At 39.1% G+C, this 16,025-nt stretch overlaps 1 protein-coding gene across 8 annotated transcripts in view; it reads right to left on the bottom strand.

Annotated features, from left to right (window-relative positions):
- The window catches only part of LMO7 (LIM domain 7), a 217,731-nt gene that overhangs the window by 59,020 nt on the left and 142,686 nt on the right, over window positions 1-16,025 (bottom strand). For all 8 annotated transcript variants that reach the window (XM_050766419.1, XM_050766421.1, XM_050766426.1 and 5 more), the window contains 2 exons: window positions 5,188-5,218; window positions 3,863-3,976 (listed from right to left, as the gene is read on the bottom strand). In XM_050766419.1, coding sequence (XP_050622376.1) covers window positions 3,863-3,976; window positions 5,188-5,218 — 145 coding nt within the window. The remainder of the gene's footprint in view (window positions 1-3,862; window positions 3,977-5,187; window positions 5,219-16,025) is intronic.

Genomic DNA, 16,025 nt, shown 5'->3' with positions numbered 1-16,025 from the left:
TCCAAAAGGAGATAAATCAACAAGATTATATATCTCCAGGAAATATCTGTGATGGCTTATATAACATAAAACCTTAACAACTGAAGTTATTTAACCCTCCCCCCCAGAAAAGTAAAAAGGAGCAAGTGGGCATAAATTTCACAGAATTCATGTACTCTCACTAATTACACAACCTGGTTCTAAGGTCCTGGCAGCTGGCTTATCCTTCTTGTTGAATCAAGGGAAGCATACTTGTTTGCTGACATATATAACTTATTTTCTATGGACCTAAATAAAATATTAATTTTTTCTTTTTTTCTTTTTTTTTTTTTTTTTTTTTTTTTTTTGAGATGGAGTCTCGCTCTGTCGCCCAGGCTGGAGTGCAGTGGCCGGATCTCAGCTCACTGCAAGCTCCGCCTCCTGGGTTTTGGCCATTCTCCTGCCTCAGCCTCCCGAGTAGCTGGGACTACAGGCACCCGCCACCTCGCCCGGCTAGTTTTCTGTACTTTTTAGTAGAGACGGGGTTTTACCGTGTTAGCCAGGATGGTCTTGATCTCCTGACCTCGTGATCTGCCCGTCTCGGCCTCCCAAAGTGCTGGGATTACAGGCTTGAGCTACCACGCCCAGCCAAAATATTAATTTTTTATTGGCTCATATAAAGGATACACAGAAACATCACAAATGATGTTAACTGTAGGTTTGTGAATTATATAGAACTTACTCAAGATAAGCACTTTTAACTAACATTCTTCGGTGAATGTTAGTGACAAAATATAACCTGGCTCTTTAAACATTAGGACGTGAGTAAAATTTACAAAGCCCATGGTGTAGTCCTGACTTATAGTAATCAATGAATATCTAGTAACTACAATGTTTTATACGGTGAAGATAATTTTGTCATAGTAAAAATCAGAAATGTTACTTTCAGATGAGCTTACTAATACAGAGACAATTTAAAGAACCTAGTAATTACTAACAATCAAACATATTATGTGAACCTTGATTAAGTCATGATTCAAAATAAAAAGTGCTATGAAAAGTAGCTGGAGACAAGTATGAAAGTTTTAATGTCAACTGAACATTAGATAATGGGGAATATCTAAGTTTTCTTAAATATAATAAACATTGTAGCTATATAGAAGAATATTCATATTCTTAGGAGATGCATACTGAGTATTTGGGGAGAAATACACCTGCAGTTTATATTAAAATGGTTAAGTAAAAACATAGATGGATGGATAAACACATATGTAGATAAAGCCAGTATGGAAAATTGTAATAATTGAACCAGATGGTGCACATCTGGGAATTTGTTGTACTCTTCTTTCAATTTTTAATTATAAATATTTTCAACATATGAAAAAGCTGAAGAGTTTGCAGTGAATAATTAGCAGCTGTCTCAGGCATACTTTTGATCTAATACCGTCAATTCATGTTTCAATTGTCTGACAACTGTTTGGAGCACTAAAAAGGTCTAGCAGATTTCAGGGGGATTTCATGTGCTTTAGATGCCGACACCCTGCCATTAGAGCTGACATCCTGTCATGAAAATGCTAGTGCCTACCTTACATCCTGCTACTTCCAAGCAGATGGGGAAGCCAGGCCTAGTGCTGGTGCCGCCAAAATGCTTCTCAAAATACAGAAAGACTTTTTTAAATGTGTTTAGATCTGTCAGGTTTCTTAGACACTTAGTTGTTAAGGCCTCAGAGTTCAACACTCAAGATAGATGTTTGACCTCATAAATGTTAAAGTTATTGATGACAGCCACTTCAGTTATAAAATAACCTTTGGCCCTGGTGCCTGGCTTTTAAGGAGGCACCCTGACAAGTCAACTAAAATGAGTCACCTCCAACTTCTAAGATGACTGACTGAGGTGCTACAACTTCCACCAATGATTTTTTAACTGGTATTTTATATAAGTTTGTAAGCGTTATCTGGTTAAATGGGAAATGCCTGATGAACACATTGGTTTTGATTTTAACAGAACTGATACAAAACATATGATATAGTCACATGCCTCTAACAGCTACCCCTACTTTATTATAATGGAATGGAACCACAACCATAGTTTTATAAACCATAAGGTCTTCATCTACCTCCTCTGGTTTTGAAACTGGTAACAGGAAACAGTCTTTGATAAAGCATTCCTGGCATAGACACTGTACCAGGATGATTCAACCTAAGTCAGACTGTCATTAAAAGGACCAAAGGCTATAAAGAGAGAACCCTAGTACAGAAGCCAAAGTCCCACATGGGTTGTTTTTTTTTTTTGGTTTTTTTTTTTTTTGGTTTTTTTTTTTGAGACACAGTTTTGCTCTTGTTGCCCAGGCTTGGCTCACTGAAACCTCTGCCTCCCAGGTTCAAGCGATTCTCCTGCCTCAGCCTCCCAAGTAGCTGGGATTACAGGCATGCGCCACCACACCCAGTTATTTTTGTATTTTTAGTAGAGATGGGGTTTATCCATGTTGGTCAGGCTGGTCTCGAACTCCCAACTTCGGGTGATCTGCCCGCCTCAGCCTCCCAAAGTGCTGGGATTACAGGCGTGAGCCACTGTGCCCAGTATCCCACATAGGTTTTCACCAAAAGTGTTATTAGCTGAAATAACTGTAAGGCAAGGATTTCCCCGTGCTCAAAGCCCCCTGAAATTCCTCCATTAGAGTCTCACTATTCTTCATTGCAGTGACCAATATGCTCACCTATCTTAGACAATTGTGCTTTATGAGGTTAGGTAATCTCTCATGAGTGTTTTCCCAAAACTTAGTACAATCTGTATGCATGTTAATATCTCAGCTATTTCCTGAATTAACTTATTCAAGGAATTTGAATAGAGTGTTATTGACTCCTTACATTTTGGTGGTGAACAGGAATACCTGTATCTTCTAGGCTCTATAATCCCATCTCTTGCTATAATACATGTGGCTGGGCCCCTAAAGATCAGGGTAGGTGCAAGCCAAGGTTATCATGTTCATCCTGGCCTAAAATTTCTTTCAATCACAGCAACTAATATTTATTGCAACCTTACGATGTGCTACAGACTAATGCTAAATGCCTTACTGGTGTGGTATCATTTAACCATTAGAGAAACCCATGAAGCAATGAATACTAATTAGATGATGAAATACCATTGTGACTACACAAAAGGGCTCTTCAGAGTCCTACAAATTTCCCTGAATAAATACCCCTACCCAGAGAAATTCGTTTTTCCCATGTGGATCTTATAAATGAAGATTTGGCAGAACTACAGTCAGTCCTGGCACTTGGCTCTCTGCAAACAGTCCTCAAGCATTCAAAAGGCTGTCACATTGATTCCAAAATATGAATGAGTAGAAATGTATATAAAACAAAGGATTCTAACTTAAAAACCTTATATCAAGTTCCAGTTAACACCATGTCCTACTCTTTAGGAAACAGAGGCAACATGGTAGAATTGTGGGGATATGAAAGTGTGAGCATTAAAGACCATCATTTATGATAAGAACACACTACTACAAAGAAATTGAGTAAATTCCATGCGTGTTAACAGTCCAGGAAGCACCTCTCTACTACAGGTTGAGTTTACAATGAGTATAGAAATACTTAAGCTACATAAAGTGTGTAAGGAAGGAAACCAATGCATGTGTCATCAAATTACATAGAATTAAAAGGTAAGCAAGTCTCTCTACCTTGGAAATTGCTCTGGATTAGATCCAACTCACTCCTTGATGGCAGCATATAAAGCCAGTAAATGAGTAACATTCCTCTTTACTCAGTCCAATCGAGAGTGGGACAAAGAGAGTCAGAGTTGCCATATTTGTTATAGAGGAGGAGAAGAAGAAGAGAGGAGGAAGGGAAAGTAGTGATACTGTATTACAGCAGTAATCTCACACAGATGTAGTTCACTTACCTTCGTCAGGGCTTGTCCTAAAAGATTCTCAAATGCTTTCAAATTAAGATGGGGACCATTATAGTATGGGTTGCTTTGTGCTTTTCTTCCCAGCCAGTACAATGTTATCAAAACCTTAAAAAAAAAAAAAAAAAAATCCATGAATAACAAGATCAGTCGATTAGCAACCAACTGCAAGCTCAAATGTAGGTGAGTACTGTAGATAAATGATAGCACATATTACTCCGTGGGTGAAAAGTAGACTTTCTTTTAAGTTTATGGGAAAGGGAAAAGGCATTAAAAATCTTAATTTTTCTTGCTAAATTTTCCTGTCTCTGAGCAAGTTCTTAGACCAAAAGTCCAGACTCCAAAAGGTAGTCATGCATATACCCTACTAGTATATATGAAGAAGGAAAAAAATAAGAGAAAACACAAATGAAACTTTTAAAGCAATCAATATTTTTTCATTGAACTTACAGAATGATCACCTAAACATCAATAATTCTCAGCTTCCTTAATAAGGATGTTAAACTTTTTAATAAAACTGCAACATTTTTAGATACTCTTGCAATTCCCATAAAATATTGTAAAACGTATGAGTCTACATTGATCAATTACCCAGAGCCCTTAAACATTCAGTACTTTTCCTTAAAGTCTAAATTGGTAGTTTCCTATTTACTCCCATAAAAATCTTAAAATATGTTTACTTGCCTTTAGCATATTACTAACACATAACAAACAGCTTCCTAAATGTAACCTATCCTCTTATACCACTCTAACCAAATGTTTTAAAATTTTATTTTATTTTAAGTTCTGGGATACATGTGCAGGATGTGCAGGTTTGTTACGTAGGTAAACGTGTGCCATTGTGGTTTGCTGCCCCTATCAACCCATCACCTGGCTATTAAGTCCCACATGCATTAGCTATTTATCCTGAGGCTCTCCTTCCCCCCATCACCCGACAGGCCCTAATGTGTGTTGTTCCCCTCTCTGTGTCCATGAGTTCTCATTGTTCAGCTCTGGAATACTATGCAGCCATTAAAGGAAACAAGATCATGTCCTTTGCAGGGACATGGTCAGAGCTGGAAGCCATTATCCTCAGCAATCTAATGGAGGAGCAGAAAACCAAATACCACATGTTCTCCCTTATAAGTGGGAGCTGAACAATCTAACCATATATTGTAATACATACATTTAAACATATCTACTGTTTGTAACTCATTGGTTTGTAACCAAAAATTTAATTAGAAAAGAGATGTAGAGTATACTTTTAGATTCACTGCCTTCTTACAGAACATGGAAGTGAAAACCACTTATAATGCTACATTAAGGTAAATGTATCTTACATTTTTCACTCTCCTATCAGTCTCTTCTTGCCTGTAAAGAAAGAAAATATCTATTAGGTAATATCCGTGAACCTTAAATTATTAATTATAGCTAGAAAAAAACTCATTTTTATTCTAAAGTTCTATGAATATTAATATTACATGGAAGTTCAGATCTCTTAGAGCTCATATTATCTCCATCAGAAGAATTTTTCCATATTCATTGATTCGACAAAAGTATAATGCATTGATTTTCTGTATTCATTGATATTCATTAATATAATTGTCAGTTTTCTATAAAAAGCAGTGCTGTTTTTTCATTTTATTTGTTTTAGTCTAATTTTTAAATATGTTATATGCATTTTTTGTATTTCCTTCTTAAACAAGGTTTAAACCCAATGAGGGGGGATCAGTGCGTTCATGAAAGAAAAACTGGGAAATGGGGGGAAAAAACCTTAAAAACACAAAGAGGCCGGGTGTGGTGGTTCACACCTGTAATCCCAGCACTTTGGGAGGCCGAAGCGGGTGGATCATGAGGTCAGGAGATTGAGACCACCCTGGCTAACACGGTGAAACCCCATCTCTACTAAAAATAAAAAAAATTAGCTGGGCGTGGTGGCAGACGCCTGTAGTCCCAGCTACTCGGGAGGCTGAGGCAGGAGAATGGTGTGAACCCAGGAGGCAGAGCTTGCAGTGAGCCGAGATTGGGCCACTGCACTCCAGCCTGGGCGACAGAGCAAGACTCCATATCAAAACAACAACAACAACAAACAAACAAAAAACATACACACACAAAGAAAAATAAAAGCGACTTTGCACTGAGGTTTTTTGGGGGTTTTTTTGCCATCATCCATAAGGTTTTTCATCCAAGTTCCCCAGAGCAAACTGCTCAGAGACTTTGACCCTGCAAATGTTGAAAAGTGGCAGTTTAAAAAACAGCCATGAACCTCTGCCTGAAGAAACTTCACTGTATTATAAGAATCATGGGTTTTTTGCTCACATATGAAAGGGTATGATACTTATGGGAGAAGTTAAAAAGAGGCAGATGTCACCACAGTGTTGAAGAAGCAACAAAATGCTTCTTCACAAAGGGATGGGTCATCCTAAAAAGAAAGCACTTCCCCTCATTAGAGACACTTAAGCAGGATCGGTGTGAATTCAGAGACTTGTAGAAGCCTGAGTGAGAAAGCTTCTAAGTGGCCTGTCCAGTCTAACAGTACAGTAGTATATTTCAAGATAAAATATACACACATCTATATATGCATGTAGAAGACATCAACATAAAACACATATATATTCATATATACAAAGAAAAAATAAAAGGAGAATGTGAGTGCACAGAGACAAATTTTTAACTTAACTTTCAAAGAATCAACAAGGCAACTAAGACCATTCCTTTTCAGAAAACAAACATGTACTGAAATGAACCTAAGAATAGCATGCACCTCTCACCCACCTCCCAAAACAACATTTCAACAATGAAATTCATGAACTCTCCCACTACTGATGGAAATGTAAATTGGTACAACTACTTAAACTCTTAAGTCACTTGGTAATATGTATTCAAGCTAAATACATTGATATTATACAACCTAATAATTCCATTCCTAGGTATACATCCAACATAAACGCTTACATATGTTAACAAAAAGTTATATACAAGAATGTTTATCACAGTACTATTCATTACAACAAAAACTAGAAGCAGGGTCGATGTCTTTAACATTATAATAGATAAATTATGGCATATCCACATAATGAAATATCATATGGCAATGAAAATAACCTTCAACTACATTCAACCACAAGTTCAACCTCTCAAATAATGGAAAGAAAAAGAAGCCAAATGCAAAAGAGTTCCGGTTGTATTTTTCTATTCATATAAAGTACAAAGACAGGCTGAACAAAAAAATGCTGTTAGAAGTCAGGGCAGTGGTAACCCTTGTGGGAAGAGAATGACACAAGAGATTAGAAGGGGATGGGGCACTAGGATGCCAACTGTTTATGCTTCGATCTGGAAGCTGGCTACCTAGGTGTGCTCAGTTTCCAAAAGGTATTTACGTTGTACATTTATAATATGTATACTTTTCTGTAAATTATCCTTCAAAAAAGTAAACAAGTAGAATAAATTCCACAGCCCATGTGCTCAAACCATAGCTTATCTCTTGAGTAAAAAGAAAATTATCTTACAAAAATCCACAGCAATGGCTGGGTACAGTGGCTTATGCCTGTAATCCCAGCACTTTGGGAGGCTGAGGCAGGCACATCCCCTGAGGTCAGGAGTTCGAGACCAGCCTGGCCAACACGGGGAAACCTGCCTCTACTAAAAGGACAAAAATTAGCCGGGCGTGGTGGTCAGTGCCTGTAATCCCAGCTACTCAGGAGGCTGAGGCAGGAAAACAGCTTGAACCCAGGAGGCAGAGGTTGCAATGAGCTGAGATTGCGCCACTGCATTCCAGCCTGGGCGACAAGAGCAAGACTCCATCTCAAACAAACAAGCAAACAAACAACCCAGCACTTTAACTTAGAAGTAGTAAGTGGGGAAAGTCACTAGAAACTGACAACAAAAAATAGCAGAGTTGCAAATATATAGCCCCTTTTTTAGACTAATAACCAATATACACATGTCAAACATTAAATTAGCCAAAGCACAAAAGAACCATCAATGCCCAAGACAAAGAATGCACTGGGCTGAACATCCTCCCACTTTGATCATAAGCACACTCAAGGCAGAAGGAAAAACAGAGCTCTCTTGAACCCCTGACCTCATTTCCACAGTCCTCATAAAGGTTTCTAATCCAACACACTCGTTTGCTTTTCACTTTTTATCATGATAAAACAATCATTGGAAATACAAGTGATGTCCTATTCTGTGATAAACACAATAAGCAGTGACCCTTCCATTATTACCTTTTACTCACTTTACATTCCCTTCTAAATATGAGCATTTATAACATGCTCTTGGACATGATACATGGACCAGCCAAATTAGTGTCCTATCTCTGAAATGCAAGGCCAGGAATTCAAGTAGTCAATGATTTGCTGGAGTAAACAGAGTTTACTCTGTCACATACAAATGTAACCCACTGCATGGAAGTCGGTAACCAAGCAGCTCCTTTGCCTGTCATGTGGCCACAGGGCATAACCCAAAGTCCTTTAAAACAGAACTACTGCAACGGTGAAGGGGAAGTTCACAGTAACGCGGGTAACACACACACTCCATGAACCAGCCAACTTACTGCACAACACCTCAGAATGAAATATAAGACAGCCTTAGCTCCAAAGTTGGATAATTCTTCTATAACAAATATGTCCAAAGTTGACATGGTCTGATACCATCTTCAAGTGCATGGGCTTTAGAGTCAGATCTGGGTCTCACCGTGTTCATTCAGCAATTTACTTGACTCTCAAAGCTTTGGTTTCCTTCTGGACAAAGCAGGGATAATGCGCTCTGTTTCAGTAGATTAGAAGGATATTTCCTTCTAATGGTGAAGTGTTCATCAAGAAACAAGCCAGGCACAGTGGCTCATTTCTGTAATCCCAACACTTTGAAACACCTAGATGGGAGGATCACTTGAGTCCAGGAGCTTAAAATTAACAGCCTGGAAAACATAGCAAGACCCTGTCTCTTAAACAATGTAAAAATTAGCTAGGCACAGTAGCACATGCCTATAGTTCCAGCTACTTGGGAGGCTGAGGACAGAAGGATCTCTTGAACCCAGGAATTCAAGGCTGCAGTGACCTATGACCGCACTACTGCACTCCAGCCTGGGCGACAAAGTGAGACCCTGTCTCAAAAAAAGGAAGAGAAGAGAGAGGGGGCAGTGGGGGAGGGGAGAGACAGAAGAACCCATACCTGCATTGAAACCCAAATCTACAATAAAAATGGGTACAGATGAAATATTAATAGTTTCAAAAAATACCTATCTTGGGTGTGTTGATAGCCCTTACTCTACACTATGATCAAAGAACAACAATTATTACAAGGCTGGAAGCTATGTGACGGCAAGGCCCATCACTAGGCCCCAATATTTAGAATTGCAACTAGCCCACCTGACACACCCAATCTCTCATCCGTGCTTTATTTTTGTATTTATAACCGTCTACTCTATGCATTTTTTTCTCTCCTCTATCTGAATCCAAAAACTTTTGTGATTTTGTTCACTGCCATATTCCAACTGCCTTAAGACAGGGTCTACCACTTGGCAAGCACATAAAAATATTTGATTAAAAATGCCTTGCACAGTACATGGCACACAGATGCTCTCAAACTCTGGTTAAATAGTTTATTTAACCTATAGAAATGTAAATTAGCAAGAAAAAGCCTGAAATGATAAAAGCTCAGGGGATAATAAATACTCATACGATGTCAGAGAACAATTAAATTGCATTAACCTACTTAAAATATGTCCAATTTTGACTCAAATTGTATTGATACTCATAATTATGCTTCTTACTAAGCTGTTATCCTTAAATTGCAATAAAATGGAATTCTTTAGAATCAAATCAATAATCCCTCCCAAAAACAGATACAGAAACAAAGATCAAAGTGCTTTGTACAAACTTCAAAGGACTGAATACAAAGCTTCCATGCTGGTCTATGTGATGAAAAAGCTTCCTAACAGAGCTCTGAAAGACAGAGCCCAAAGAACCCATACCTGCACTGAAACCCAAATCTGCATTAAAAATGGGTAGATATGCGGGAGGCGGAGCTTGCAGTGAGCTCAGATCACGCCACTGCACTCGAGCCTGGGCAATTCCATCTAGAGAAAAAAAAATAATAATAAGGGTAGATATGAAATATTAATAGTTGCAAAAAAAAATACCTATCTTGGGTATGTTCACAGCCCTTACTCTATACTTGGATCATACATTAACTTTTAAATGTTTAATATTTAAGAAATAGCAAATATAGCATAGATATAATATTCCACTCTATTAATGGAATAGCTCTGATGATTCCTTTGCTTCCTGGCAAAGGGCCAGAAACTATAAGCCCACCATGGACATCGGAGCTTTCTGCCAGAGAGTAGGAACAAGGGAGCCCCCAAGCTCTCAGGTGAACTCATCCAGCTGTAATCATCTTATCCTCACTGCTACTATGTTGCCTTAGAACCAGGAAGCTCTAGGTCTGATTCTCTTTTCTTTATCCAAAGGTTTTAAAATACTAGTAGCAAATCAATCAAGAACTATCATTTCTAACCAAAGGACCGAGGGAAAAAAAGTTCACACAGATGCTGTGGCTCTTCAGGGATCCCAGACCGGGTCCTTCCCTGAGGAAGAAGCTTGGTCGAGTGCAGGACTTTAGGGTTCAGACCTCCAGTGCGTAAATTCTGGCTGCACTTCCAGTAGCTGTGAGAGCTTGCCTGCATCACTTCACTGTCTCCAAAGCCTCGCCTGTAAAATTGGAACAACAGTACCAGCCTCACTGGGCTTTAGTGAGAGATTTAAAGAATGCTTAATCAAAGCAGAACAAGTGAGTGAGACAATTCCAGGCTATTCCTTAAAATTATCCACCTCAACCAAACTACTAGGGAACAGGGCAGTGGCTGGAGGACAGTCAACTCCGCCCCTTCCACCCCCCACACACAGTTTTCCTCCTCAGAAGAGAAATTTCTGTGAAGAATAATTCAAGGCACTCTTTTATGTTATACTTTCCTTGCGTGTTTGCCATGGAAGGCTTTAAACAAGGAAAAGAAATAATATCTAGAAGGTTAAACCAAGAGCAAGGCACACTGGCATGGTATTATCATTGTCCAAACTTCCATGTTGGCCCCAAGCCAGCCCTCCCCACACATCCTTGGTTTACCAGGGCCTGCCTTGGCCAAATACCCTTAAATTTTCCAAAATCTGAGGAAAAAGGTGCCTACACAGCCAAAATGTATCTTCATTTATGATCGAGTTTGGGAATAAGGTGCTAATGGATGAGATTATAGTTTTACCACAGTGCACCAGCCAGTTACGTTCTAGGGCTAGGGCTGCACCAAAAATATTTCCAAATACCTTCTGTTTATCCAAGGAGCTAACTCTGGGCCCATGCACATGCACCCAGCATCGCCTTCCCCAGAGTATCTTTGGAGCATACTCTAAGGAGTCTGCGTGTGGGCCCCGACAGCAGGGAGCTGGAGCCACGCTGGCCACATGGTTGTATCCCAGAGTCCATCAAAGGCCTAGCTAAGAACAGCCAAGCATTTAAATGTTCACATATGAGCTACCAAAGCCACTCACAGAACCAGCTCAGCAGATCGGGGCCAAGACAGACGGAAGAAATTTTTCCCCACATGGGAGTAAAGCTTCACAGAATTTGCCACAGAATCCCACTGCTCCGTGTTCCTCTCGCATGTCTTAGTACCCCTCTTCCTCAAGGTACCAGCATTCTCATTTGCAACATTGGAAGGCCTGATCTCCCCGTGCTCGGCCTGAATAACATAACCTCCTAGGTGTTGAATTCTTTATGCTCCAAAATCATCTCTTCTCCCCAAATCCCAGCCCCTATCCTGTCCAAGCCAACCTTGTTTAAGATCAAATACAGTTTTCTGACTGAATCATTATACAGGGAAACATGTATGATTAAAAGCTCAAGCTGGAATTGTTGACAGAGTGGGAATGCTTTTGTCCAAAGAATCCCTGGGGAAGATTTATCCATATCCTAATAGAAAAGGTAAGAAGTTTGAACTCACCTGCCCCCACACCCAGCTTCCAGCCCATGCCTCCATGGTTAACAGGGAATCTGAAATTCTTAGGGCTCAAGCAGAGGTAACTGCCCAGTTCAAACTCCACCCTGCTACCAGAATAAGTATCCGCCTTGCTTTGTTGCCCGGAACAACTGCAACTCATGAGTGATTCTGTCCCCAGGCCTCTACTTCCTGAGTCCACTTCCCAGAGCAAGGCGTGGATTCTTCCTACGGACCCAACCCTTCAAAAGCCAGTTCCAGCCCTGCCCTGCCCTGGGTGGCACCAGCTGACCTGGGAGTTGCCTCTTGGGAAACTGGACTGATATTAGAAGAGCTGGGCTCACAAGATACTTGGTCCCTGTCCAAGCCACTAAGTAATCTCTGCTCTCCAGTTGTTGCTTATGCAGTTTGGCCACCTGTTCACAACTTTTAAAAAAAATCAAGAAATGAGGCCCTGAATCATGATTTCATAAGCAGTCACAGGAAGAAAAAGTATACGGACTGCATCTGGTTTAAATATGTAAGATATGTCTGGGGCAAGAGCGGATGCATGTGTGGCAGTGGGAGACAGTAGGGAAAATTCAAAGCAGAAGTTTTTCTGAGGACAGAGCAGTGGGTTGTTTTTTGTTTTTTTGTTTTTTGTTTTTTGGGGTTTTTTTGGCAGAGTTTTGCTCTTTTTGCCCAGGCTGGTGCAATGGTGTGATCTCAGCTCACTGCAACCTCCATCTCCCAGGTTAAAGTGATTCTCCTGCCTCAGCCTCCCAAGCCGCTGGGATTACAGGAGCCTGCCACCACGCTCGGCTAATTTTTTGTATTTTTAGTAGAGATGGGGTTTCACCACGTTGGCCAGGCTGGTCTCAAACTCCTGACCACATTTTTATATATGCAACAAGCCAGTCTATCTGCAAATGGGAGAAAAGTGCAGGTGTCATAAGAAACCCTGAATGTACTAAGTGAAATTTTAAGAGGCATAATGAGAAAATAATTTCTAATACCACTGTCTCTAAGGGAAGGGGTCATTGCTCTTCAAAACCTAGGAATCAAAAAAGGAATTTAGGAATACATCAGGTACTGGGCTTCTTGTTCCACTAAATGAGGTTCTATTGTTCTATTAATGGAAGCTCATCCATCACATTATTTAAAATAGAGAAAAGTGCAATCACTATTCTCTCATCACTGTGTCAAACAAAAGAGATACGTGAATAAAACAAGTTGAAGATGAATTCTTAGAATATTTCACTTCTTTCCTTCTCTCAAAAAAAGCAAGCTGCATTAAAACGAAAAGTAAGAAACAGAACCTTCCTCCTTCCCTCCCACCTTCATTCCTAAAAATGAAGCTGCATTCCATTTGACAACCTCTCAGTGACGTTAGAGGCGTGTGACTCATTGGTTTTAATCTGCCATTGCTACAAACACGCTATAATCATTGTGGAAACTATTAAAGTGACACTTGAGAAAATAACATCATCCCCGGAGACAATTAGTGAGCCCAAATACATGAACCTGACAATTTCTGTACTTACTTATTTGAGAAAAAACTTAGAAATTCAACACTTTGCCCTAGCAATATAATGCCTATTCCAATCTTGACAAGTGAATAAGTACCCTCTTGTTAAAAATAATTTGTTATTAAATTTCACAGCTCTCCCACACATTACTAAGAATAGCACCGTTTCGCTTGAAGAGAAACAAACCACACACACGTGCATTCAAAGACACGGGCACACAGTCCCACTTAAGTAACACAACAGAGGAGTGCCGGTGCAGGAGCCGAAAGGTAGGTTTCATCCCTAACCCTCTCAACCAGAGACTTACCATGCTTCTTTTCTACTTTTTGTAAAATGCCTGTTACTACATAAAGCTGATTTCACAACTGAGACTCACATGTATCTCCTCGTTAGATGGTAAACCAGAAACAGAGTGCATATTAAGGTGACTACTGAATACAGAATTTAGTATCCACTATGTATGATCTGTTAATTAAATGGAGTTATGACATTCGGTTATATAAAATGTGTTGAGGGAGAGACTAGATGTCAACCAAATAAACTTACACATGATTTTTCTCCTGTGATTAATAAAGGCAAGTATTATATTACATAATTAAGTATAAAGTAGGACTTAAACAGATCACAACCAGAAAGCACTTCATTGATACTATGTCCTTAAGATTTTTAAACTGATCTTCCAAACAGTTTAAAAAGTGACAATGCTAGGTAACTGCAGCAATGAAAATAATAGACTTTGGTTTTAGACATGTTAAGCGTGAAACACTTAACGTAAAAATGTTGAGTAGTTAACTTGGTAATTAGACATTCAAATAAGATACTCAAGGTAGAAATTTAGACTAGAGACATAATCAGTGGAGTTACCAGCATAGAGATGAAATATAACCTCATAAGACTGAATGGAATCCCCTAGAAAATAAGTAGAGAGAGGCCGGGGGCAGTGGCTCACGCCTGCAATCCCAGCACTTTGGGAGGCCGAGACAGGCAGATCACAAGGTCAGGAGATCCAGACTATCCTGGCTAACACAGTGAAACCCCATCTCTACTAAAAATACCAAAAAGAAAAAAGAAAAAAAAAAAAATTAGCCAGGCGCGGTAGCGCAGCCTGTAGTCCCAGTTACTCGGGAGGCTGAGGCAGGAGAATGGCGTGAACCTGGGAGGCGGAGCTTGCAGTGAGCCGAGATTGCGCCACTGCACTCCAGCCTGGGCGACAGAGCGGGACTCCGTCTCAAAAAAAAAAAAAGAAAGAAAGAAAAAGAAAAGAAAAGAAGTAGAGAGAGAGAGAAGTGGTCCAGGGATTGAACCCTCACAAACCCAATACTTAAGGATTAAGAAATAGGGGAGAAACCAGCAAGGCCAACAGAAGGGACAACCAGGGTGGCAGGAGTGACCACCACAGCGCAGGCAAGCAAGACACAGACACTTTATATCAATCATTATCTGGGCTATTCTACATTATGTCCTTTAACTCACACAGCAATGTAATGTTGAGACTAGGCAGAGCCAACAGTGCTATTGAGAGGTGGAGCAGATGAGGGGTGAGGGTGAACTAGCGGATCATCTTCTTACCCATCTTGACATCTCATACACACATTCACACCACACACACAATTACTAAATTACCAGTGACTTCTCTTCAAAGGAGGACAAAGAGTAGAGATGAGTATTAACATCAACAAAAATCTTCTCCAAACCACTGATATTCCTGAAGACACAACTTAAAAGAATATTAAACTAGACATTTCAGGTGTCCTTCCAGATTTGATCCCATGCTCAAAACCAATATAAAATTTGATAATATAAATCTTTTAGCTTTTAGGATCATGATATTGGAATAAAAATAAAGTTGCCTGGTTATACGTTTTCATCCAGCTGTTTCTCAAACTGTATCATTTAACAGGAGAAACTCGCAACATTTTAATAGGTTTGAAGGTCAAAACATTTTTAAGGTACTAATTCTATGCTGTCCTCTTGAATACACATACTAGCAAATTAAAATTATGAGAAGTCCTATAACAAAGACTTATTTTACTTACACTTTGAAAAATTTATTTTTTTGACGAACAGTTTAAAAATCTTAAGGGCACTAGTATTAATGAAGTGTTTTCTAGTTGTGATCTGTTTAGGTCCTACTTTATACTTAATTATCTAATATAATAGTTGTAATAATTGCCTTTATTAATCACTTTATATCAATCATTATGTTGCATATTCTACATTACCTCCTTTAATCCACACAATAATGCAATGATTTTGACATTAGGAAACTGCAACTCCAAAGGCTTAAGAAACTTTCCCAAGGTTACCAAACTATTAAGGTTTGATGTGATTCATAGACTTTCCCAAGACCCTGTTTTATTAATAGTATGAGTGTAATCACAAATATTTTCTACCATACTATATTTTTAAAACAAATTACTTCTTTCATAATCCCAAAAAGTTATCTTTGTAATATCCTGAACTATAACTCATTTTTTTCTCAAAGTATTGATTCAAACCCTGTTGCCAATAATTTCCTTCTAAATCTGTCACCCAAAGACAATGGTAGAAGTTCACCACTGCCATTTTTTTCTGACAAAATTTAGATATTTTCCACTATCCTGTACATACAACACACTACAGAATTTCACAAATAAAATATTGCCGAAGCACTTTTTAAAAGACTTATAAGTAAATG

Source organism: Macaca thibetana, chromosome 17, assembly GCF_024542745.1.
Source record: "Macaca thibetana thibetana isolate TM-01 chromosome 17, ASM2454274v1, whole genome shotgun sequence".
NCBI lineage: Eukaryota > Metazoa > Chordata > Mammalia > Primates > Cercopithecidae > Macaca > Macaca thibetana.
Note: the sequence above shows the minus strand (reverse complement) of the source record. Positions and strands in the feature narration are given on the sequence as shown.